Source organism: Otolemur garnettii, unplaced genomic scaffold (assembly GCF_000181295.1).
Source record: "Otolemur garnettii isolate 467f Iridium unplaced genomic scaffold, OtoGar3 scaffold00006, whole genome shotgun sequence".
Taxonomy (NCBI): domain Eukaryota; kingdom Metazoa; phylum Chordata; class Mammalia; order Primates; family Galagidae; genus Otolemur; species Otolemur garnettii.
In genome coordinates, this window is record NW_003852401.1 from 9,032,037 (window position 1) to 9,056,659 (window position 24,623).

Sequence of the window (24,623 nt, forward strand, 5' to 3'; positions counted from 1 at the left end):
TGTTGTCTATTAATATAATGGAATATTTTTCTACTATAGAAAGGAATAATGCTACAAGTTGGATGAATTTTGAAAATATTATTACACTATAAGAAAGAAGTGAGTAACAAAGAACCATGTACTATATGATTCCATTTATATGAAATGTCCAGAATAGATAGATTTGTGGAGATAGAAAATATATTAGTGATTGCCTGGGCTTGGGGAATGGGAGGATGGGGGAGTGTTGGCTAGGAGTGAAGTTTGTTTTCAGGATAAAGAAAATGTACTGAGTGTCATGATGGATGCACAACTCTAAATATACTGAAAACTATTTAACTGTACACTTTAAGTGGGTGAGTTGTATGGTACATTATTTTAATTATACCTTGATAAATCTGTTAAAAGAACCAACCCTGGATTATAGCGATGGTCTCATAGCTATATAAATTGGCTAAAAAAAAATCTGAATTGCACACTCACAATGGGTGAATTTTATTATATATCAATTATTGCTCAGTGAAGCTGAAAATAGTTTTAATCTGATTTTTTTTTTTTTTTGTTATTCAGGGTCAACACTGTCACTACTAATTAATTATCTTACATAAAAGATGAGGAGGAATTGGAATTTCTTTGCCCTTAAAGTTCTGTTTAGCTGATATGCCTTCAACATAAATACTGCAGTGCCGTTAGGCTTTAAGGAAATGGGGAGAGCTTTGACTGCCTGTTCCTGAACTTTCTAAGCTGTACGGCTTCACTTTTCCTATACTCGTTTCCATTGCCATAGATATTTAGATATTTCTTCCAGTGCTAGTGAGTCCGGTTACCCAGGTTACTGCCATGATCTCTTCTAATAAGTGGAGTGGATTGCTCCTTAGGCGATTAAAGCAGCAAGGGGCTCTGTCATAACTTCTTCATGTTCCACTGCAGAGTCCTTGCCAAGGGACCCTGTACCTCAAACAGTCATGTGATGCTGTAGCCACTCCTAGCAACCATTAACCAAAGGATACAATATATCCTCTCCCTGTCCAGCTACCCATCCATCCTGCATTCTACTGCATAGATGTGGGAATTGCTTTTCCAGGATGGACACAGGCTAACATGGACCATTTGTACTTCCTTAGTTGTTTCCTCTAGTCTACTGGGCAGCTGAGGTAAGTTGATTCTCCCGCTATACTCTCACCCATTTTAGGTAATTTCTGTAAAACGTGGCACCTTTGGTGGGCATTCTGTACATTGGTGCTTAGTGAGAAAAACTTATGAGCCTTGGTAACGTAGTATTCTGTCAGATACTGAGGTCCCTGGATGGCGGATGGAATCAGACAACAGCCTGTGGGGCTCAGAGTACCATTAGGAACACAGTCACACCTGTGCCTCTTTCCCTTTGATCCAGTGCTCTGGAGCAAGTTTTCCTTGGCCAGCCGGCCATTGGTGACAAGGCCCTTTCTGAGTTTAACTCTCTATGAAGCAAAACCCTCGTCTGCTCAACAGAATAGCTAGGTAAAAAATTCAGATATGCCAATTTGAAATGACTTATATTCATGAAAAGCTTACATAAGTTCTTGTCTTTTATTGTAGCTACTAAATTATGATGGGCAGGGACAGAAAAAGAAAAATTTCACAAAACAACTGCCCTTTAATTTTTCCCGTGAGATTTCTGTGATCTCTTTATTAGACACAATGTGAATGTTGAATTTTTTTATTCAACTCATAAAAAAACAGAAAAGCATGCCAGGAAAGGAGAAATATTTTCTGTCTCTCCCTTCCCGTGAACACGTCAGATGAGCTCATCTGTGTTCTCTACTTTCAATGAAAGATACACTCATCCCTCTCCCCTCATCTTCTTCTCATTTTCCATTGGTGATGTCAGAAAGGCCTTACAGTATCTCTGTTGTGATCTTATTAAATCAATGACAACCAAAACGTTTCCCTCTTGTCGATGACCTCATCGGTGATCTACACCTGCAGAGGCCCTTATCTGCATTGTTAAGTCCAGCTAAACTCCACTGATCCAGACTGAAGCAATTTATCAGGAAACTACTGCTTTCCTTCAAAATCCTGCCCTGGCCACTCAGATTTGGAAGGTTTTTGAGCAATATGGCTGAGGGCTGAATCTGACTAGCTAGGATGGTTCTCCAATCTCTGTGCTTATCTCTGTACATAGCAGAAACTCTCCTTTACCTAGCTCTGTTTGTCCCTGTATATAAAGAAATCAATATTTGAAAATGTTTGGTATATGACATTTTGGTGACATTGTGATAATCCTCTCCCTGCAATCTTCCCTTCCTGTAAATTGCATGTGTCTACATTCTGGGTTGAGAAACAGGCTTCCAGTTAAGTAAATTTAGGGCAGAGGAATTTTGTCCCTCTTTGTCTAAATGGCTGTGAGTTCCATGAAGGTAAGTAGGAAAATACTGGTCATCTCCATGCTGAGAGACACCTGCAAGGTTACTCCCAAGTCTCTGAAACTTAAAAGATAAAATCAACACATAATGGAAAAAGTTTGGAGAGAAAAAAAGCAATGAACAACAGTATTTTACAGGCCAAAATGGGAAGTATAAGGAAGGTTGAGCTCTATTAGTATGTCTACATGGTGTTTACATGTTTCAAGATAAATTGTGTAGGAGTAAGCAAGAGAACGAAAATGAACCTGAGTGGCAGATTCGACAACACCCTGAACCAGGGGACAGAGGTCTTGCTGTGATCGGGGAGAGTTCATCAGGCCTCTCTCCATGGCCCAGGTGAAATACTCCTCATCACAAGCCACCTCTCCCTTGCTCTGAATCCAGGCACTCTGAGTACTTTATAGTTGGCTAATTCAGCTTCCCTAGTCAACACTGAGACACACAGGGAGAAAGAGCTGCTTTACAAAGGGTTTCTGGTCTGGTCTTTGCCAAGGGGTCTCTCCCATTGTCAAAATGAGTTGGCTTTTGGTTTATGCATTATCTTCTCAATAAGAAGCTAAATAAAAATAGCTGAATAGCTAAAAGAATTAAGTGCTATCTGCAGGGACAATTATATAAATGTCTTATATGAATCAATGCATTTAATCTCCACAAGAGCCTGAGACCATTTGATAGATGAAAAAATTGAGGCAGTGAGTGGAAAGATGTTGCTCAAGGTTATACAGTTTAGGGACAGATAGAGGATTCAAACCTAGACTCCAAGGCACCAGAGCTATGGTTTTAGCTGCCATAGGCAAATATCTCTGCATCTGATCAATAGTGGTGCACAGGAAAGATCAAAGCCCAGACTTTCCTTAGAAACTCATGGGGACAGCTGATTAGCCTCAATTTTTTTTCCCTTTGCACTGTATTTATACTAAAGTCTAGGAAAAATCTCTACAATTTCTTGAAAAGTAGAGTAACACCAAGATTACTCACGAACATTTGACTGCAAGTGAATGGATTCAGTTTCTAAGTCCATACTTGAAAAATATCAGTGTTAAGACTTGGACTGAAAAAACATGGAAGCAGAGTTGCATTAATGTTTAGAATTATTTTCAGGATGTGTTTCATTCCAGAAGAGCTAGAGAAAGAAAAGGAAGGTAACATTTATTGAGTGTAAATGATGTGCCTGGCACTGGCAAGTGCTTTTTCACATGAGCAATCCAACCCCACAACAATGCTGTAAAGTAGTATTAATTTCATTTTCATAGACAAGAACTCAGATACTGTGAAGGTTACATACTCCATTCAAGATCACATAGCTAACAGCCATTACAATTGGTAATCAAATTTAGAAATGCTTGATACCTACTCACCCCTCCCCCAATTTAGGTTCTATGCAGGTTGGATCTTATAAACTGCTAAGCAGAATCTTGATGCATGCATTTGAAGTAAACAGTAATTATCTCTCAATTCTAGATAGTCATGCATCTATCTCCTGCCTTCACTAGTCTAGGAACATCATGGAACACAAAATTCAGGTTTTATTTATTGCTGTATGCCCCGCAATACTTGGCAGAGGGTATGCTCAGAACAGCAGCTGGTGAGCCCCTAAGAGTGTGTGCAGACACTGGCACAGTGTGGATGACACTCACCTAAAGATGCGCAGAGGCAACCTACACATTTGGAGCCTTTACTTTTAAAGGGACAGCTCGACAGACTTGCAAGCAGACCTGAACAAGCCCCAGCAGCCCTCTAAGCCCTGGGTGTGGTGTCTGTGATCATACTTCATCAGTCGGCCCCTTTCCTCCCCTTCCCTGGTGCCTCTTGGGCCTCTCTGTCTCTCTTCCCTGGCTTTGAACCTGTTGGCAGCCTCCAATAGCTGTTCTTCAAAGAGCCGAAGACAAGCCTGATGTTACAATTGCCTTGCTTAATTCCAGACAGGTTTCCATTAATCGTATTAAATTCGGGTGAACAAAGGGCATTTAGTCTGTGACAGAGCTGAACCATATCTGGATAAATATAAACAAGAGAGTTAATCCTCCAAGAGCTGCTATTTGCCAGCAATTGAAAGTATGTCAGCAGTGCCCTTGCTAAAGCAGGTTGGAGGGTAGGCAGCAGGAGAGAGTTAGCAAAATTGGTGCTGAGCATCTGGACTCTGTATAAAGAGGGGAATAAAGATTGCAACTGGAATACATTAGTGGAAAAGAAAATGTTTTATTCACAAAAAAGTAGGCATTAATAATTGTAGTCTTTAATCCAGCCCAGGGTCCCTTACCTTGCCTTCTTCCTCATTGACTTTGATCTTCCCTGCAAAACTGCCTACTAAAGGTCCCTTCTCAGATCAGCTTAAGGTCATGGGGGCAGAAATACTGCTGCTAAACAGACATGCAAGGGAGTAGCATGTGTGACTGGAGAACAGTGTGACAACATAATCCCCTCATGGACAGATGAGGTCAGTGTGGGGTGATGTTGGCTTTTCTAGCACCTACTGAATCATCTGATGAGAGCAGCAACTGAAAGGAACACATACAAACACATGCAACTCACAGCCACAAAGACTGTATGGCCCAGATCTGAGAAAAGGATCCCGTGTTGGTAGAATCAATGGGGAAGTGAAGAGAACAGTGATCTGGGAGTTAGGAGACCTCACTTTCTTTCTTTTCCCTGCCACTGGGCAAACAGCTGTGTGACCTCAGGTGGCCTGGCTTCTGAGAAATGAGGGCCCTGGCCCCTGAAGTATCTGAAGTCTCTTTCAGTTTCTAAAGCATGGATTTGTTCTAGGTAAAGAGTTTTATAAAAGTGCTCTAAGTCTGTTACTACAAGACCATAACTTTGTGAGACATGGTACTCTGAGTTGTGATGTTCTTAAGTCCCCACGTGTAGAATGCTTTGTCTGACCTCTATAGATAAAGGAAAAAATGTTGGCAGGTGTATTAAAATAAGAGGTTGAAATAAAACAGAAACCAAGAGAAGTTCTGAGGAAAACACCTACTCCAAGCTATGACCAACAGAATTTCAATGACTTGTGGTCTTAAAGACTTTTTGCAACAGGTGGAAGAAGGAGAAATTGCAGGATTCAAAAGAGCATTCAGCAACCATAACTCACAATGCATGTTTCCTGACACGCTACTTACTTGCACATAACATTATTGTGCATAAAGTTCTTTTTGCCTGGAATATTTCCCCTCTCTCTGTTTATCAAAATTACAATAATCCTAATCCCAAGACTTCCCAGACAGGAGTCCTTGCGTACTCTTTGGTTATCAGTTACAGCACTTAACTCATACTAACTTTGCTTCTATTATAATTATAGATTATAAACTCTCTGAAGGCAGGGTCTGGGTCTCATTTATCTATGTGTAGTACCATGTAGGCAGTACGCAATGAAGATTTGTGAAGTGAACTCAACAGAGATCTTCAGGTTACCTGCTAGTGTGACAGCAATGGAGACAGAGTCATATCCCAAGGCATTTGTGGCATTGCAAGTGTAGAAACCCACATCAGCTTCCACTGGTGCCAAGATCTGTAAGGAATCATCTGGCTGTAGAAGAATCCTGGAGCAACAGAAAAGAAATGTAGACCTGGTCAGGTCAGTTGATTCCTTTTTGTCATTCAGTACTGGTAGGGAGGAAAGGCATCTCAGTGTGGACACAGAACCCTGTTTTAACAACGGGGACAAACCAGCAACATAGACATTCAGGAGCCCAGGCTTCCCTGCCATTTGATGGATGTGGTTCTGGAGTAGTTTCAAATTAGGAAGTGTCTTATTGCTTGTGAAAATCAAAGTAGGTTGATTGCTTGATCTAAATGCTATAGTTGGAGCAGACAACATATCTGCACTGCATTCATACAACACACATGCATCAGGGGTGGGAGGGTATGCTAGAAAAAATGGTTCAGATAGATTTGGGGAAGACTCCTTCAGGAAAAGGCAAAGTTACAAAGAGTAGAGCTTGGTTGGATGATAGGAAAAAGATGAGGCTTCCAGGTATGAAGAAAGCCATCTGGTAAGGCTTGTAGGTGAAAGCAAGCAAGCCAGGAATCAGACAGCGACCAGAGGTTCTTGATGTATAAATCTGAAAGAAATTATATGCATAATACCCTCTCAATTTTAAGTAGTCACATATGTCTATGGTCTTCATTTACCTGTAAACATTATGGGGCACAAAACTCAGGTCTTAATCACTGCTTTTATTTCCCACAATACTATAGAGGGCTCTCTGTAGAGAAGGTGCCAAGTAGAATGAAGGCGAAACTTGCCCTTTAGGGTTATAGAGAGGCAATTCCAGAATAATCACTGTCTAGTTCAGATACTTTTATAATCTGAAAAAAAATTACAAGAATAAAATTGTGAATGCCTACAATGAGCTTCAAACCCATTCCATCTCAGTCTACCGTGTTTTTCCTCTTCTAGATTTATGCTATTTCTAGGAACTACTGGCTACATAAGCCGATTAATGACTAATGGTGCCTTAAAGCTGAAGTCTTAGTGAGGAACTCAGTGAGGATGACATGAATGAACATGCACGTGGAGGTGGAAATCTAGAAGGGTTGGGGGTGCAGGTGAGGAGCTCTGAGATCCAGTGCCTGGACCTGGCAGATGTCTTAAGTTCTCAGATCATTCAACAGCACACAGTGGGTTTAGTAGCCACTTTGGGGGCTTCTAGAGTCAGTTATTTCTATCTTTGTGATTCTTTCTATCTCCCTTCACAAGCCTCAAAAATCTGGACTATTAACATCTATCCCTGTGAGGCAAGCAGGTGACAGGGTTGTTTTCTTGGAAAACACAGGCACTCATTATAAGCATAACAGGTGGCTCTCTCCATACCTGGAAGCCCCATCTTTTCCCCACCATCCAACCACACCCCCTCCTTTGTCACTTTGCCTTTTCCTTAACACAGAAAGGTCAGGGGAACTCAGAAGTCATGGTGGTGAAATAAGACTAGGAGTGATAACCTGCCCCAGCAATGTTCTCCCACTATTATGACTCTTTCTTCAATAATTCCCTTCCTGGGTCTCCCAGACTGTGTAAAATTTGCAGTTCCGCACCAGCTCCAGTCAGTTCTCCATTATTCTGAGGTGGGTGACCAGCCTGACAAGGCATGAGGCCTCTTCAGCTCTGCTTCTGGCCTGGGGCCTACTGCTTTGCTCGTTCTTACCTACTGTCAGAGGGAAGCTGGGAACTAGAAGGCAGGCTTACGTCAATCAATCTAGTTATGTATGAGCTGTTCTGGTGAAAATGTGGAAGGAAATGGAGCACATTAGTTAAAGGGACATTTTTGGATGATTTACTTTTGATTTAGTACCATTCCAGACTATCATCACTATTATTAGGGATAGTCAAGCTTTTGTGGCATTGAACCAGAGCTAAAACGTTGAGAGGGTCGAAAGGAAGCCTCTTAAAGATTGTGCTCTAACTCATCCACCCACTTACTCACTCATCCAACAAATGTTAGGTGGATTTTTTCAATTACATATTAGTTTATTTCAAAGAAGTTAATAAGAGAAAGATGACTATATAATTTACTTATCTTTGGTAAGCCATACATTATTATAGATAACAGTGTCACTGTTTTCCAGAGGAATCTTATCAGATACAACATAATAGGATATCATTGCTAAGTCTCTTCAGGTGTTTAAGCTGTTTTAGATTAAAAAAATTAAAAAACTGATTTAATGTTTTAAACATTTCTGATGTCCCAGGAATATTTATGCCATCACAACAATTTCTAAGTAATAATAAAAGCAGGCCTAATTAAGTTTTAATGGAACTCAAGATGATGGAACTTTAGTATATTACTATTCAATTTTATCGTACTGAAAAAACAGAGATTAAATTTTGCTAAGTTTCTAAATAGTTAGGATAGTTGCCTCCCTAGAACTGGCAACACCTCTCTTTTCCTTACAGTAACAAATTGAAAACTCAGAGGAAGAGTCTAGAAGACAGTTCTTCTGAACTTTGTTTTGCTTGTACTGTGATTTAGGTAATGGCCACTGGCAAATCCTTTCACTTGTAGCCTATTACAACTTCTAAAGCTTAGGAGTATGTTTTCCTACTCAGTGGGAGGAATTGTTAAACTAAAGTTGATAAGACATTTCTAGATCATCTTTTAGTATTTCCAAATTTTGTTGGTAATGCTGGGCGGAAGGAAGGAAGAAGGCCACATGATATTAGCTAACTTTCCCCAGGCAACTTATTAGGGGTCCAAAATCAGTTTTGTTTTGTTTTTTCAAAGAACTGCCTAACCTGTAAGATCTCATGTAAACTGCTCTTCTTTGCTGCACCTGACCATCTTTTTTTTTTTTTTTTTTTTTCAGGTGGGGGTTAGCTTTTGTAGCTACATCAGTGCTCCCAGATATGGGCACTGTTGAGTAAACCATAAAGCTTTCTGCCCAGGCTGGAAGGCTAGAAAGGAATTCCTACAAAGTTAATGAAGAGAAGGGAAGTAATCCATCATTGGGTATACAACACTGAACTGTGATAGCAGTAGTGAAAATGAAAAGGAATAAATAGATCATGAGATTGAGCACTGGTGTATTCTATTATACTATAAACTGTGCACACAAAAATAAAAAATTATAGCATTTGACTTCATAAAAACAGTCTTAAGTATTACTTTACAACAAAACCTAAGTAGGACAAACCTGGATTTGTCACTCACTATGTACTTATACATTATTAACCATCTAGTTCATGGTAAATAGTAATTTGCAGACAGAGTTAGGATTTGAAGTAGGACTTCCCCCCCCTACTCTATAATACCTTCAAGATCACCATAACATTTAACTGGTTAGTCATGTTTTCTTCTTGTAATTAGAAAGCTGCCCCAAAGCATGTCTTTTGTACAGTTGGCCCATTTGACTATTCTATCCCTTCCCTAATACCTACCAAGGTGTAACTCCTTTCAGGGCTAGGACAGGATTTGACTCCTTTTATCACTACAGTATGCCCATAAAATTGGTAGATGGTGACTTGGAGGCTGCCACTAGGGGGAGCACCAGTTCCGGAGCGAGTTCGCAGCAGGGCTCTCTAGGAAGGATGATGGGGTAAAGGAAAGGCTGTGCTGCAGAGACTTAAGCATCATCAGCCTCCTTATCCAGCCTGGCAACTAGGGACAAAGATAACTGGAAAAATAACAGGTGGGCGTTAGCTGGTAAACACCAGATGTCTACTCTATTAATGTAAATTAATTGGTTAGTAGCTGATTTCTGTCAGCTTGTATTTAGGTTTCAAATCTGACAGGCCTGTTTCAGAATGCCCTGGCCCAGAAGCATAGTGCAGCTTTCCAAGCAGAACCAGAATGATTCACTCTGCAGTTGTTTTGGAATTTATGGAATCAAGAGGATGAGGGGACACAAAATGGGTACAATTAAGACCTACATAGCAGATAGCTGTGGTCATGTTAGGTATGAATACTCCCTACTTTCATGTTAGGTATGAATACTCCCTACTTTCCACCCATACTACCCCACATCCCCTTGGGCTTACTGGGCTAGAACTTACTGCTTTATTTCTTTGACTATACTTTCAGCCAGAAAATGAAGGAGCAGTTTTGTTTTTCTGGGGACTTTTACTTGTTAGCTTCTTTGTGATGGCATGCTTTCTTAAACATTCTACAAGTTAGGTAAGCACCATTTCAAAGAGAACAAAAAATTGTTTTAATTACATAAATAAAAATCCTTGGCATGGATGAGAGTAAGATACAGACAAAATGCTCATGGGCCAGTTCTACCAAAGTACAATCTCCTTGAAATTGAGTCATCTCTCTGCATTTGCAATGTGCAGTGATACAGTGCTTTAACTTAAAAAGAGGCAGTTCTGGGTGTATAAAGGCAAGTCTCCACCAATTCTGCAAGTGCAGTGGTCTCTATCCTTCGCTCAACTGTGAGTACTACTGCCTTGTGGTCTCAAACTGACCTCCATACCCAACCATGAGGAACTGACTTGTGGAGGAAAAGACTTCTCAAATTGAAGTCAAGAAACCTGGACTCCAGTCTGGAGTCACATGGTAGTCTTGGGCAAGTTATTCAACGATGTAAGCCTACGTATTGAGAATAATACTGACCTCTGAGAGTTTTTGTGAACATCATATAAAATAATATACAGACTCATTCTTACTGTCTTCTAAGTAAAAAGATTATTGGCTTAAATATTAGAAGCATCTAATAAGGGGGATTTTTTTTTTTTTTTAATGGTACAAGTAGTACAAGTATCTTAAAGTAACCTCTTTGGAATTTCTAGTATCAGATGAAATTTTCAAGTTCTGGGCACAGAAATGCCTATCTACTACTTGAGATGTGCCATCCCAGGCCTCTCATTCTAACAAGTAAGCATTCTTAAGCCCATTTTAGGCTTCCACATAGGACTGGAAGCTAGAAATCATAGGTGTATCCTTTCTCTAGAACAGTAGCCAGGGTCCTCTTCCTCCTTCTGTCTACCCTTCCAAATTCTCCTTATCCCTTGAGAACTAATTCAACTTCGATTTCCTAGTACTACCCCAGTCTGTAGGAATCCCTCCCTTTCCCGATCTTCCAGCTGCTCAAAACCCTTTCCAATCTATAGTGTCTCATTTCCTCAGTGGACTGTAAGTTATTACCTCAGGTATGAGGACTCTTTGTTTCTTTTACAATTCCCTCTTCAGTTTTCAGCATAGTGCTGGCATGCTGAATAAATACTTAATAAACACTAGTTAGCTTCAAAGCAAAAGAGGAAAGTAATCATCTCTATCTTCAACATAGCATAGTGATAATGGTCTAATACACAGCCTTCATAGCCGCACTGATGGGTTCCAATCCCAGCTCTACCGTTCAGTAGATCTGTAACCTTAGGCAAGTGACTTACTTAACTTCTCAGTGGCACCGTCTCCTCCTTTACAAGCTGCGGAGAATTATACAGTACCTTCCTAGGGTTGTTGTAGGGATTCCATGTGAGCTAAAGTATTTAAATTACATAGAAAAGTATCTGGCATGCAGTAAGAGCTACAGAAGTGTAGATCATTATGATTTTGCAACTGTTGTTATTGTCACCATCATCACCATTCATTCTTTGTGCCCGAACCTATACATTCTGGACATTGTGAACAGCTATTTTGATGTGGGTAGATGACCGAGAAAAGTATGGATTTCAAGGAAAAAACATAAACCAGGATTATGGGGAAGGTGCAAGAGGTTGGCGACTTCCTTAATTCTATTTTTGATTCAGGAATTTCTGGATAAGGACAACTAGTTATTTCTGTAACTGTTTTAACACTATTAATAAAAATACTGCAATTTTAGAACACTAAAGGGGAAGTCAAGGATCAATCCTGCAATTTCAGAAAGGTATATAAACGACAAGAACAAGAAAATTAGAGTTGGAAAACAGTGAACTTAGGAGGAAGTAAGCAAAGTCAAAGGCATCTGTTCAAAGAACATTCCCCCAAACTCCTGTTTCTAAGAGGAGGTCTTTTCCTTATTGTAAAATGAAGATTTCTTTTTTTCTTGTTTAGGGATTCTTTAGATTAGGATAATCAATTCTACCACAAAGGGGAAGTGGGAACCACTATTTACTAGGCAACTGTATATACTTTATATCATTTTATTCTCATGACCATGGTACTCGATTGATTTTACTATGCGTTTTCCCATCTTAGAGAGGAGGCAAAAGTTCAGGGACGTAATTTGCTTAGCTAGTGCATGGTGGAAGCAGGAGCAGTGAATGACCTTTAACCTTTTCTTAAACTGACCACATCCGGTAGGAAGGCATGTGGCTTGGGCTTGTTTTTGGTGTGGGGGAATTTATGCCAAGGTTTGTAGTTAGTCAGGGAAATGGACAACCATTGAAGAATATTCTGAATTTTAAATAGTTTTAAGCAAGAGGAAAAAGGAATGCTGTGAAAAGACCTCCTCTATGAGCAAGAATTTTTTCGGAAACCAAAAATTATAGTAGCCTAGAGGTTTTCAAGGGAGAGTTATATTTTGTACAGATATTTTGGGGAACAGATTTGAGGTTCATAAAGAATTTCATATCACCATTTGGCGAGGGCAGATTTTGTTAACTTTTGCTGTTTTTAATGTAATAGCCAACTAAAAGTTATTTGATTCCAGAAGCGTCATGACTGCTCAGTGGAAGTATAGAAAGTATTTTTGGAATGGGAAAGGCCACCTGACCACACATTCTTAACCCTGTCCTCCTACTTCTTGCCAAACCTTCAGCTTCCCTCTCTTCAGAAATTCATGAAGGCTTAAATTTGCTAATACGTGTAGTTTTATCTGCTTGCCGGGTAATTCATTTCAAATGACAAACCTTTGCATAAAATGACTCTGACAGGATTTCCCATTTACCTAGGATATGGGGGCCTCAAACTCCAGCCAACTGCCATCTGTTTTTGTAAATAAGGTAGCGGTGAAACACCATCACACCAGCGTAAATGTTATCTACATCGCTCTCACGCTATAGGGCCAGTAGCTGGGACAGAGATAGGAAGGCCTGCAAACCCTAAAATGTTTACTATTTGACCCTTTATTCGCTTCTGGCTTGTCTCAGTGACATCCCTACTTCTACCAAAAAAAGTTAACCACATTTGGACTTCTGCCATTTGCTAGGACCACACTTTTAGGAAGAGTAAGCTAACTGCTAGCAGGGTCTTTGGCGATCCCCTAGCCCAGTGGTTCTCAACCTTCCTAATGCCGTGACCCTTTAATACCGTTCCTCACATGAGGAAGGTTGAGAACCACTGCCTAGCCTTTCAGAGACTAGTCACTGTCTGACAAGCCTCACTTGTGCTGTCTGGTTGTCTCTGATTGTGTAAGTATCCTCTGATGCTCTTTACCTGCCTGATTCATGACGGTCATGTCTGTGACCTCTGTATTAACTCTTAATATTTTTCTTTTGCTGAGGCTGATGTATTTACTGGGATGGTTCTTTTCTCTTTGGCTCACTATTCTTACACTTTTCAACTGGGAAAACGTTTGTCATCTCCATTTCCTTTAGTTCTATAAGGGAAACAAGCCAAACCAAATTGAAACTGGCTTATTTTTCCCTCTCTATCTTCTCTGCCTCCAGTTTTTATATTATCTACAAACTTGGAAACTGCATTTTATGTGCTTATGAGTTTTACATATAACATTATTCATAACTATGGTCCTGAAATTGACCCTGAAGGAATTTCCCATCTGATTCTCTCTTCCATTCTGAGAAGTTTCCAACTGTGAATATTCTGTGTTGCCCAAGTTAAAGTCTTCCAAATACTCCTTAACTTGTCTCCTATTCTACAACACTTTTGAACATATTTCAAAACTTTCTGGGAAGTATAAGCATTTAGAGCCTACAGATTTCACTTTCCTACCAGATCAGAAATGATAGCAAAGGAGGTCAGTAGACCATGAACATTCTCTCCTGATGGCCAGATTTAGGCTGATAATTCTCCAATACACCATGTTCCCCTAGATACCTTTCCACCACAACTCTTTGAACAATTGTGTTGATGTCCCTCAAAATAAATATTTTTTATATTGTGATGTCCTGGAAGGCAGTGTGATACTGTGGCGCCATGTCTAAACGACATCAATTATGGATACCGACAAACAAGCATTAATCATGTGCCATGCACTTTATAGACGTTCTGTTATTCACGCTCTCTCTGTTCAGAAGGGCAGAAGAAAACTCAGTGCCTAGTTTCCTTAGTATCAATCATTTTAATTGAACTAATTAAGAAAGCCAGGTTCAGAGCAGTTAAAGCAGAGTCATAATACTAAGTGGCAGAACTGGGATTGTGCCTAAGTTGCTCTGATTCCAGCCTTATTGTCTTCTGCCATCATGCACAGGCCTTTGTCTTAACTGATGTGCCATCAGGTTGTTCCTTTGCATGAGGGAGGTGGGGAGAGTAAGGTGGGCACACCCAGACCCAGAAGAAGAGGAAAACAGGAACAAACTTAGGGATCAAAAGGCAGAAACTCCTTAGATCTAGCTTTTCCCCTAGGATTCCAAGAAAAAAAATATCACCTGTGAGCTGCCTCCCACCTTGCCGCCCAAGAAGAAATGTATTTTCTTTACAATACCTACTTTTACATTATTCTTTATGTTCACCTGCATTCCTTTGGAAAAATCCTGTAACCTTGAGGAAGTTCTTCTGCTTTAAGACTTGCATCAGCCCAACTATGGGTAATATGTGATATCCGCTCACTCTGGGTCCAATAGTGTTAAATTGTGAGCAAGAACTTCCCTGCCAGTGCGGTGCTATCAGTGTTTAGATCTTTCCTGGAAGAAAAGAGCTATCTCTATCCAATGTTTTTCTCAATTTGGTAATCCAACCTACAGTGCCAACTTTGGAGAATCTGGCATATCTTTTCAATAAGGAAGCCAGCATCGTCTTTACAGGTACTGTTTCTGGAGTTAGATTCAGATGTAGAATATTGAATGTATATTTGTCCATGTTACATGAGCCTCTTGGTATTAGATAAAGCGAAGGGTTATCTACCTGGTTCTTTGGCCAGAGGAGTGGTGTGCGTTGCACCCCATCCAAATGTAAACTGGAGTTAGCTTTTGCCTGAATCTCAACTCAAAATGTGAACAGTTCAGTGTTTATATAAAATCACTGAAAAGCAAGGAACACTTTGGGTTCATCTTGCCTGTGGTCTAGGACTCTAACCACACACTTGTGTAGAACCTCAGCACTTGTAAACATATCTAGTCAGAGACCAACACAAATGTAGCAATTGTGACTGTTACTGAGGGCCTAGTGTGCCTAACACTGTGCATATTTACATATGTACATTTATATGTAAAAGCAGAGCCACCAATAGAAGTGTCAAAAACAAAATAAATTGGAAGCCAGCTGGCTGGAATACTGAACGCTAATCTATGCTGGGCCCAGTTGACTCAAATAACTTCCTTATAAAACAATGGCAAGGCCATGTATTCAACTGAGGCTAAAAAAAAAAAAAAAAAATCAACAAATGGAAAATAGTCCCAGGATCCAGGCTGCCTTGGATTCAAATTCTAGCTCTACTATGTACTAAGTGTGAGATTTGCATCAAGTTTATCCAGCATCTCTGTGCTTTGATTTCAGCATCTGTAAAATGGGGATAGTAACCACAAAGTGTTGTTGCCGGGATGACGGAACACCTGAAACTCATCGAAATGCTCAGTAAATAAATGTTCGCTGTGATGATGGTGGTCATGATTTCTCCACTGGTCTGGCTATGATCAAGACGGGAGGTCTTAAGGTAATTACTCTCTGTACTTACTGACCCTTCAGCAGTGCTTTTCAGAGCACACAGTTGTGTGCCACAGAATCTCAGTGTTCCTGAAGCTTTAGTGCAGACCGTGTGGACAAGGCAGAAATGTTAGCAAAGAGCGGGTGTCACTCTGGAACTCTGCCATAGTGGCATATGAGAGACTGGAGGTCTAGATTTTATAGAGCCATATACATCACAGCCTCCAGACAATTAGAAAACCTCTCTCCTAATCACTGGCATCCGTCTATTCATGCGGATGAATGACGTTCATCAGTTTTTCATTTGTCAAGCATCTATTATGTTCTTAGAATTGTGGAGAAAAAAGATAAAACACACTGTTAAACATTTGCTTGGAGGGAGACGAACATAATCTAGAAGGTAATTTAGAAAAACAAACAGCTAATTTTAACGTGGTGGTGAGGGCTCAGACAGAGCATTATGCATGGGGTACCACGTGGGTCATGGAGAGGGTTCTCTGATGGGCCTTGGGGGTAGGCTTCCTGTAAGAGAGGGTCAGAAGGCCACAGACAAATTTGTAAAAGCAAGTAAATGCAATTGCTGAGGGCAGAGGCTCAGTGCCACAAGGCAGACAGACGATGTGGTATAAGATGAAGCCAGAGAGAGGCAGATGCCAGACAATAAAAGGTGTGAGCATCATGCTAAGGCATTATCCTCAAGTGATGACAAGCCAATAAAAGAATTTTAAGCATGAAAGCAGAATGGCAGGTTTACTAGAAAGATGTTCCCCCAGCAGCACCATGGTGAATAGGAGGTGTAACTTCTGTAAAGGGACAGATGGTAAATATTTACAGCTTTGGGGGCCACCTACAGTCTCTATTATATATTCTAATTTTTTGTTTGTTTTTAATAACCTTTTAAAAACATAAAAGCCCTTCTTTTAATGACCTATTACATAACCTGGGTTCAAATCCCAGCTCTACCATTTATTGAGTGTGAGACCTTGGGCAAGTGAACCTGATAGCTCTGTACTCAATTTCATTGGTTCTTTTAATGACCTTTTAAAAGCCATTCTTAATAACCCTTTAAAAGATGTTAAAGGCACTGGCTGTAATTTGCCAAGCCCTGGTCTCACGAAGGCCAATAGAGTTAGGAAGCTGTTGCAATAATTTAGAACTGACGAAGGCAACCCAACGTGGAGGCGGTGAGAAGAGAGAAAAGTGGAAGGATTAAAAAGCCAGAGAAAAGCTAGAATGGTCTAGATTTAGAGACTAAGGAGGAAAGAAACAAATTTTCAGCTTGAGAAGCTGGCTGGTTGGAGGCGCTCCTGATGCTGAGATGGGGAATCAGGAATTTAGTTTTCAATATAATGAGTTGACCTATTTGGAGGGCAACTGAATGGGGATGTCAGGTAGACAGCTGTACATACGATGAGAAGAGATATTTGGTCTGGGGCTAGATATGTGGGAATCGTTGGCATAAAGGGGCATGCTGGAGCCACAGGCATCACTAGGGTATCAGAGTGAGACAATTTTCTTCCTTTTGAACAAAAAAATAACTTTTTTTTTGTGGGGAGGGGTGGAGAGGGCTCTTTTTCCAAGAGAAACGTATGTTGCATGTGGCCTTAGAATATGAGGTAGAAAAACAGAATTCTATAATAAATTCTAGACATATTAAGTAGGGCTTAAAAATTCATAATTAATAACCTCGGAGGGTCCAATATAGGAGACAGCACTATACACGTAAAATATTATGAGGGTCTAAGTCAGCTACTTTAGGGCCATAACATCAATGTTTGCAAACCTCTCAGGTACCTCTGTGCCCATGGAGTGAGGCTAGAATACTTTTCTTCTAATGGCTTTTCAGGGCGGCAATGCGGTGAAAACATCAATGACAGGTCCACAAGAGCTGAAAGGACTCAGCAAAGAGAAGAGGCCAAGTTCTCTTGTTTTTGAAATCAAATGGCACACAGCCCTCTGAAAAGAACTCGCCTGAGAGCTGTGCTGAGAAGTCCAGTTCTGCCTCTTTGTTCTCAGGCTGAACCAGATGGCTACACTTAGTTATTTTAACCTCTGGCCAGTTCAGAACTTTTCCAGAACACTGGCAGCAGGTTTGGAGGCTGTTACCTTCCCCCACATCTGCTTCCTTCACACTCAGGCCCTTGCATGCGCTCAGTCTGGTCTCTGCGATCCAAGACTTAGTATAAAGGGAACGCTGCTCATGTGCACACAGGTGGGAGAGAGGGCAGGAGGACCGGAGAGGGCCTGGAAAAATGAACCCCACAATTCCTAACTGTCATTTCAGCAGGGATTTCTGTCTATCTCAACCAAATCTTCTAGTTGCGCTAAGAGCAAGTGTATAATGCTACTCTGAACTTCGTCTTCTTTTTTCTCTTAGTGCTCCCTAAAGGTAGTCCTTTGAACGCTAGCGATGTCCGTGGCTCCCGCATGCCCCTTTATGCCAGCGATTCCCACATATCTAGTCCCTGAACTTCTGGCTTCAGAGTCACATGTGGTGCTTGTTTAGATGAAAATTATGTGTTTGTACTGTAGAAAGGAGTTTCTGGGGTTAGGGGAGGGAGTGAGAGTCTGTACTCTAAGAAGATTCAGGTAATTATTAAGTACAATGAATTAGAGAACCCCTTCTCTATTCACTTTTAAAAGTTTACAAGTTTAAACTGTGGTGGTATTCTGGTGGCTGGAGCTGAATACAAACCGGGCCCTGGAGTTGTTTTATCCTATACCAGTGCTTTCTTTGTTTCAGGAGAGCAGTGTCCTTGCTTTACTCATCAGTGTACTGTATCTAATATCGATGGCCTTGTAGGGGCTACTGCGATGCCCACTTACTATTTCCCAGCTTCCTCGCACGTGCCTCTACAACCCGGATCATGTCATTTTGCTGCCTAACGTCCTCCCAAATCTTTCCGTGGTACTCGGAGTAAAACTCGAACCCATTCTCACAGTCTCTGGGCACGCTTATGACATCATCCCGTATAACGTCTATATTTTGCCTACTATATTCCAGACAAATGAACTTTTTTGGGATTCTTTCAATACATGAAAGTCATTTTCACATCAGAGCTTTTAAAAGCTGCCCTTGTCCAGGAATGCTCTTCCTGACATTGTCACAGAGGACCCATCTGAAGTAGTCATCAAATCATTCTCCATCACACCCATTTTAATTGTCTGCCCAACACTTGCCATCATCTGATATATATATTTTTTGGTTCATTTTTCTCTGTTTATTGTCTTGCTGCATTCATTCATTCATTCACTATTATTTAGTACCTATTTGGTGGTAGTTACTACTCACAGTACTGGGGCTGTAGCAGTAAAGAAAGTCTTTATCCTTATGGGAAGGCAGTCAACATCTACATTTCTAATACATCAAATGATAAAATTCTCTAACTGAAACAGCTGAGTTAAGTGGCTAGATAATGATCAGGAAGCAGAATGCTGAATGCATGTAAACTCTAAGATTTCTAATTATTATATCATTCCTAGCAAGTATATGCCAGGTAATTTATCTGGCATACTCTTGGTAGATTAATAAATACTTATGGAATGATTAAAAATGTATACCTCCTTCTCAGCACTTAGAATACAGCAATTACTCCTTTGGCCTTCAAACTAGATTGAGTTTCACCATCAGGGAATGAATCTTCCTTTCCTTCATCCCTAGTATCTAACATAGAATGTGGCTTCAAGTAGGCATAAGGACGTTTGCAGAATAAAAGAAGTGAGTAGGGAGTATGAAAAACCAACCTATCACAACATGCTGAAGGGCCATGTGTTAACTATTGCTTGAGAAACCAACATGTGTTTCTAAGAAGCATATGAATTAATTTAAATGAGTAAATTATATATATGAGACACAGTAGTATCTGAATTATTAGAGATTTATTCATAAACTAATTTCTTTCAAATCAAGCTTTAAAAGCTAAAAGTAATATATTTCTCTTAGTCACTTTTCTCCTACCTTAACCTATATTGCTAGTTCAGGCAATACTTTTAATAAACTGCAAAGTCCTACAGACCAGCAGGTAGCTGAATCAGGCAGATTCTCAGAAACGCAGATTTGGGCACTAAGCAAAAACAGGCTAACTGGACTGTAACCTCAGGAATTTTTCTCAACGGCTACCAGACATACTAATGATGACAAGCAATGAAACCCAACAAAGAGGAGGTCACCAACAGCTCTCAGCAAAGCGGTCCCAATGGCCACCTCTGTGCACCCCCTGTATGCTCTGAGCAGAAAATATCTATTTGCTGTCTTTTCTCAAATAAAAATTGAAAAACTGCATAGAAAACTAAGCTTCAGTCATATTTCATATTGGCCAGCCAAGTCAAATAAAAAAAAATATAATGTCAAAGATCAGAAATGGAAATCTCTTGTTTTTCCCTATTGCATGCCTTTACCTGCACTGAAAAACCTTTGTCAAGGCTAGATTTAGGGGAAAAATATCTCAATGGCAGCAAAAACTATTTGTTCATGCCTGTTAGGTACCTTCATTTGTAGTGCTCCTCCCTCCCTCAGCCAATGTCCTGGAGGATGGAGAACCTGGGACTTGCCTTCTGCTGCCCTGGGCCCCGCATCCTTCATTTACCCTTTGCACCTAATTATGTCATATTTCTTTTTCTAGCAAGATTTCACCGAACCTTCTCCATCTTAAGTCCATTGGGTTTAGATATCCAAAGCCCATTAAAGTGAAAATTAAAAGGCTAAAGTAGCATTTCCTACATACTGTTTCAAGAATTATTGGTAGCCCTCAGATTACTAAAGCAAAAAATTGTTCAGTGATCAACGGAGTATCTCAAAAACACTGCATACTGTATTGTCCACTTGAAAAGTCACAACACACATTGAAATGCTTAGAAGAGTTAAAAAAAAAAAAGCCCAAGTAATTTTCAGTTGGGGGATAGTGAAAAGCATTCAGGAACATTAATCAGCTATTTAAAAGGGGGATATTCTGTAGATCTCTACATACTTTTATGAAAATGTCTCCTAGACATGTTGTTAAATAAAAACCAAGTCAAATTTCTGAACATGACTAATATTCTATTAAAAACCTCAAATCCTATGGGTGCATATATGCTTTTTATGTAATACAATAAAATATATATAAATTCTAAAAGGATGTATACCAAATATAAAAAGGGATAGCCTCTGGGGATTAGGATTGGGGGAAATGAGGGAACTTGCACTTTTTATAGTTTTAAATATTATTTGAATTGTTTTATAGCCTTTTATTACTTTTATAATAAAAATCAAGTGCTATATTAAAAAAAGGACATAAAATCCAGCCATAAACACATCTGCTTAGCTTTAAGTGAGCACTTCTCAAACTCATGTCATCACTAAACCCCAGTTTGTGGGGTACTCAGAAGTAACTTGTGCCACAACTTTTGAAGTTACTGTGATCACAGCTTTCCTCATCAATATAGGGGTATTCATCTTCTGTGGCCTTCTGTAAATGAGTGAAAGAGGTAGGAGGGACTTCAGAGATGATTTGGTACAACCCGTTTATTTTTAAAATGAAGAGACAAAGCCTGTAAAAAGCAAAGGGCTTCAGCAAGATCAGCCTGAACCCCCTTGTACAGCTCCATCTATATCATTCCCATAGTCACCAGGTGACCTAGGCAGGCTGTGATCCTTGAATTTCATAGAATGTCTCCAGCACTCAAAGAAATTGTCATGACCTCGAATAAGCCACGGGATCTCGGTTCTCCTTGTAGTCAAAGGCAAAGCAGGGTCTTGATGACACCCCTTCTCATTGCTCTGCCTTACTGCATAGCTGCGAGACCAGGTAGCTGCAAGGCTCACCTATCACTGAACTAAACCTCCTCTCCATTCCTCCTCCTTTTTGGGAGGAAGTAGGAAAAGGGTTAATTCCCAAATTTTCCCTTACATGGTCTACTGTGATTCCCTTCAGTCCCAATAGTACCAATCTTGGTGTCTACACTGGAGAAACTGACTGGCTGGTGGAGGAGATGGCATGATGTGGGTATGACAGCTACAAGACAGGAGTGAGTTGCAGAATACCACCCACCTGGGCACCACCCATCATCCTGGGGACCTGACAGAGGAGGACCCCCTCAAGGACCTCAAGGGGGTTGACGATAATCTTTACAACCATGTTATAATGATTTTTGAAGAAAACTACATGGATCACAGGAGGTAAACTGACCGAGGAAAGTATGAGCTGGGGAGGATTGCAAACAAAAGAAGAGGTTAAGCGCACAGCGTGCTGCCTGCATTCAGACAGTCTCCAGTGTTGCTGGGCTCATTATGTGCGGCTCAGCTTCTCTCTAGGATGCGGTGACAATAGTACCTAACTGTACCTAGGGATTTGGGGGAAGATAGATGATGCCTTTAAAGCACTGAGCATGGTGTCCGGCATATGGTAAGACTGAAAAAATACTTATTATTATTATAGCTATTTGGTCTGTGAGTACAAGGCTGACAGACAATACCAGTGACAACAGGCAAGAGCTTAAAACAAGGAATCTAGACTTGAGGACCACAATTCTATGATTCTTTACATGACTACCTATCTTATTTTTGTCACATACCTTGACTCTGCCACCTAATAAATATGAGCATTAGCAAGTTACCTTATGGGTTTCCTTTTCTGAGAAGTATGGATAAAAAACTGTACCCAATTCCAGTCAATGAAATAAAACATATAAAGAGTTTACATTTGCCTGCCAGATAGTCACTACTCAATTAATGCCAACTATTGTTGTTGTCAGGGTCATTGTAAAGATTAAAAGAGATAATATATATAGATATATACATAGCACAGTGATTGGTATATGCGTAGTAGTCCAAAAAATAGTGTTATTATTATTACTTCTACTACCATGGTTGATTTTGCTTTATGAATGGCTATGGCCCAAGGAGACCAGTAAGTAATACATGCTGTCATCCTGATAATGCCACATCAAAACAGAGATGCCAAGAGATATTAGGATAACTAATCACAGGTCTGACTGGGAATAAAGCTTTCTGGAACAAATAACTTTGTCCAGCTCAGAAAGAGGATGGGGCTCACCCACGGGGAACAGCAGGTGCTGGCTGCATTCTCTTCCCAGCCCTGGGGACCACACACAAGGAGACAGTGTCCCCATGCTGAAGCTTTTCAAGGGCTCATCTCACAGAGCAGTAACATAATAATACCCTGGCCTGGAATAATGTTTTTCTTCCAAAAGTTCAAAGTAATCCATAGCGTATCTTATTCATTTTGGGGATCCTATGGGAATGGGGGTGGATAAAGAGTGTTGTTTGGGTCTTATAAAGATGAAAACATATAGTTTGGAGAAATTAAATACCTTGTTTTGCTCCAACCATCCATGAGCACTGATAGTGGACCTGAAACCCAGGATGTGATCCCGAGGCCCATGCTCTAAGCCTTACCTTTGGAAACACCTTGAAGTATGTGTGAATAGTGTGACTTGGGCCAGATGTGGTCCCCTGCTCCCCTCCCTTCATCCCACCCCTTCCTAGACCAGGTAGCTGCAAGGCTCACCTGTCACTGAACTGAACCTCCTCTCCATTCCTGGCCCAGCTGATGGTTGGCCTTGGGTGGCCGATGGCCTCACAGTGTAGAAGTACCCTCAGTGTCCCGCTGGCCAGGGCCACTGTCTGTCCCAGGTGGGTGACCACCTCAGAGGCCGAGAGCTGCTGGGCAGCCGAGATCTTCCGCAAGATGGTGGGCTTGCGGTGTGGCCTGCGAGAGCCGCCCCCGGCCTCCCCCGCAGAGGAGGTCCGCAGGGAGCTGCTGAAGCCAGACACGTGTTTATGAGGGGGGACGGCCACTGGGGGAGTCCTCCCTTCAGAGGGCTTGAGGAGTGCGTCCTGGTGCTCGAGGTGGCTGCGGAAGATCTCCTGGGCCAGCTGGGCCACCAGGTGCTTGCTGTAGAGGTCGCGAAGTTCCTCGGGCTGCTGGGAGAGGTTCCTGAGAATGTCGTCCAAGCGACTCTGTTCGGCCACCATGGTGAAGGGCAGCTGCACAAGGGCCTGCTCGGCGCCCGGGTCCTCTTCTGAGGACACGTTCCTCTCAGCAGAGTCCTGCACCTCCCACGAGGCCAGGAGCTCTCCGGGCCAGCCCCCCTGCTCCAGCAGGCGGGAGACGATGTCGTCGTAGCGGCTCCCCGGATCCGCGGCGAGGCCCCGCTTCTCCGCCTTGCTGCCGTTGGAGAAGATGCCGTTCTGGTGCTTGTGCGTGTGCAGGGCCTCCTTCGGCCCAGCCTTCCTCGCCGCGAGGGCTTCCTCGTCACTCCACAGGCTCAAGGGCCGGGCCACCAGCTTGCGGTTGCCTCCCACAAGCTTGATCACGAACTGCTCCCGGGCCGGGCCGGCGGAGCAGGTGTAGACGCCCGCGTCGGAGGGCTTGAGGCGGTGGATCTTCAGGTAGCCGAAGGGCGCCACGGTGACGTGCGCCGAGCTGACCAGGTGCTGGCCGTCCTTCTCCCAGGTGATGAGCGGCTTGCGGAAGCGGCGCGTGGGGCAGCGCAGCACCACGGCCGTCTTGGGAAGCAGGTAGGCGAATCCCCCCACCACGAAGTGCAGCTTCCTCTGCCGGCGGGTCTGGATGTAGACCTTCCTGGCCGCGGCGATGTGCGGGCTGTGCTTGGGGGACGGCCGTCCGGGCCCTGCGAGGAAAGGCCAACAGGGAAGTGGGTGGACAGGGGCGGGGGGGAGGGGGGAGCAGGGCGAGGGGAGGAAAAGGTAGGAAATGAGAGAAGGAGAGATGGAGAGACAAGAGGGAAAGTGCTCATCAGGGTTTATTTTTGGCCAGGGCCAATTTACCGCCTATGTTTTACAGGGAGAAACTGGCTCCTAGCTGGGTGCCATCAAGCTGCCACCACAGTCAAAACTAATAAGGTGCAGGGGGCAATCTGAATATCACCCTGCTGGGTCTTTCTGTCCCTAGAGGCTGAGCCCAGGTTCTAGATCTAGATGGAGGAGGAGCCCACAGAAAAGGCATTTCCTCTCATTAAAAGCTTTTTTTAAAAGGCAGAAAACAAAGGGAAGGAGAATGTCCTCCTTTAAATGTTTATCTTTGGGGTCCTGCAA

The 24,623-nt window shown here is 41.8% G+C and overlaps 1 protein-coding gene across 1 annotated transcript in view; it reads right to left on the minus strand.

Annotated features, from left to right (window-relative positions):
• ADAMTSL1 (ADAMTS like 1) overlaps positions 1 to 24,623 on the minus strand; it is an 898,927-nt gene that overhangs the window by 79,263 nt on the left and 795,041 nt on the right. The window contains exons 20-21 of the mRNA XM_012813071.2: positions 23,074 to 24,199; positions 5,796 to 5,923 (exon numbers count right to left, since the gene is read on the minus strand). Coding sequence (XP_012668525.2) covers positions 5,796 to 5,923; positions 23,074 to 24,199 — 1,254 coding nt within the window. The remainder of the gene's footprint in view (positions 1 to 5,795; positions 5,924 to 23,073; positions 24,200 to 24,623) is intronic.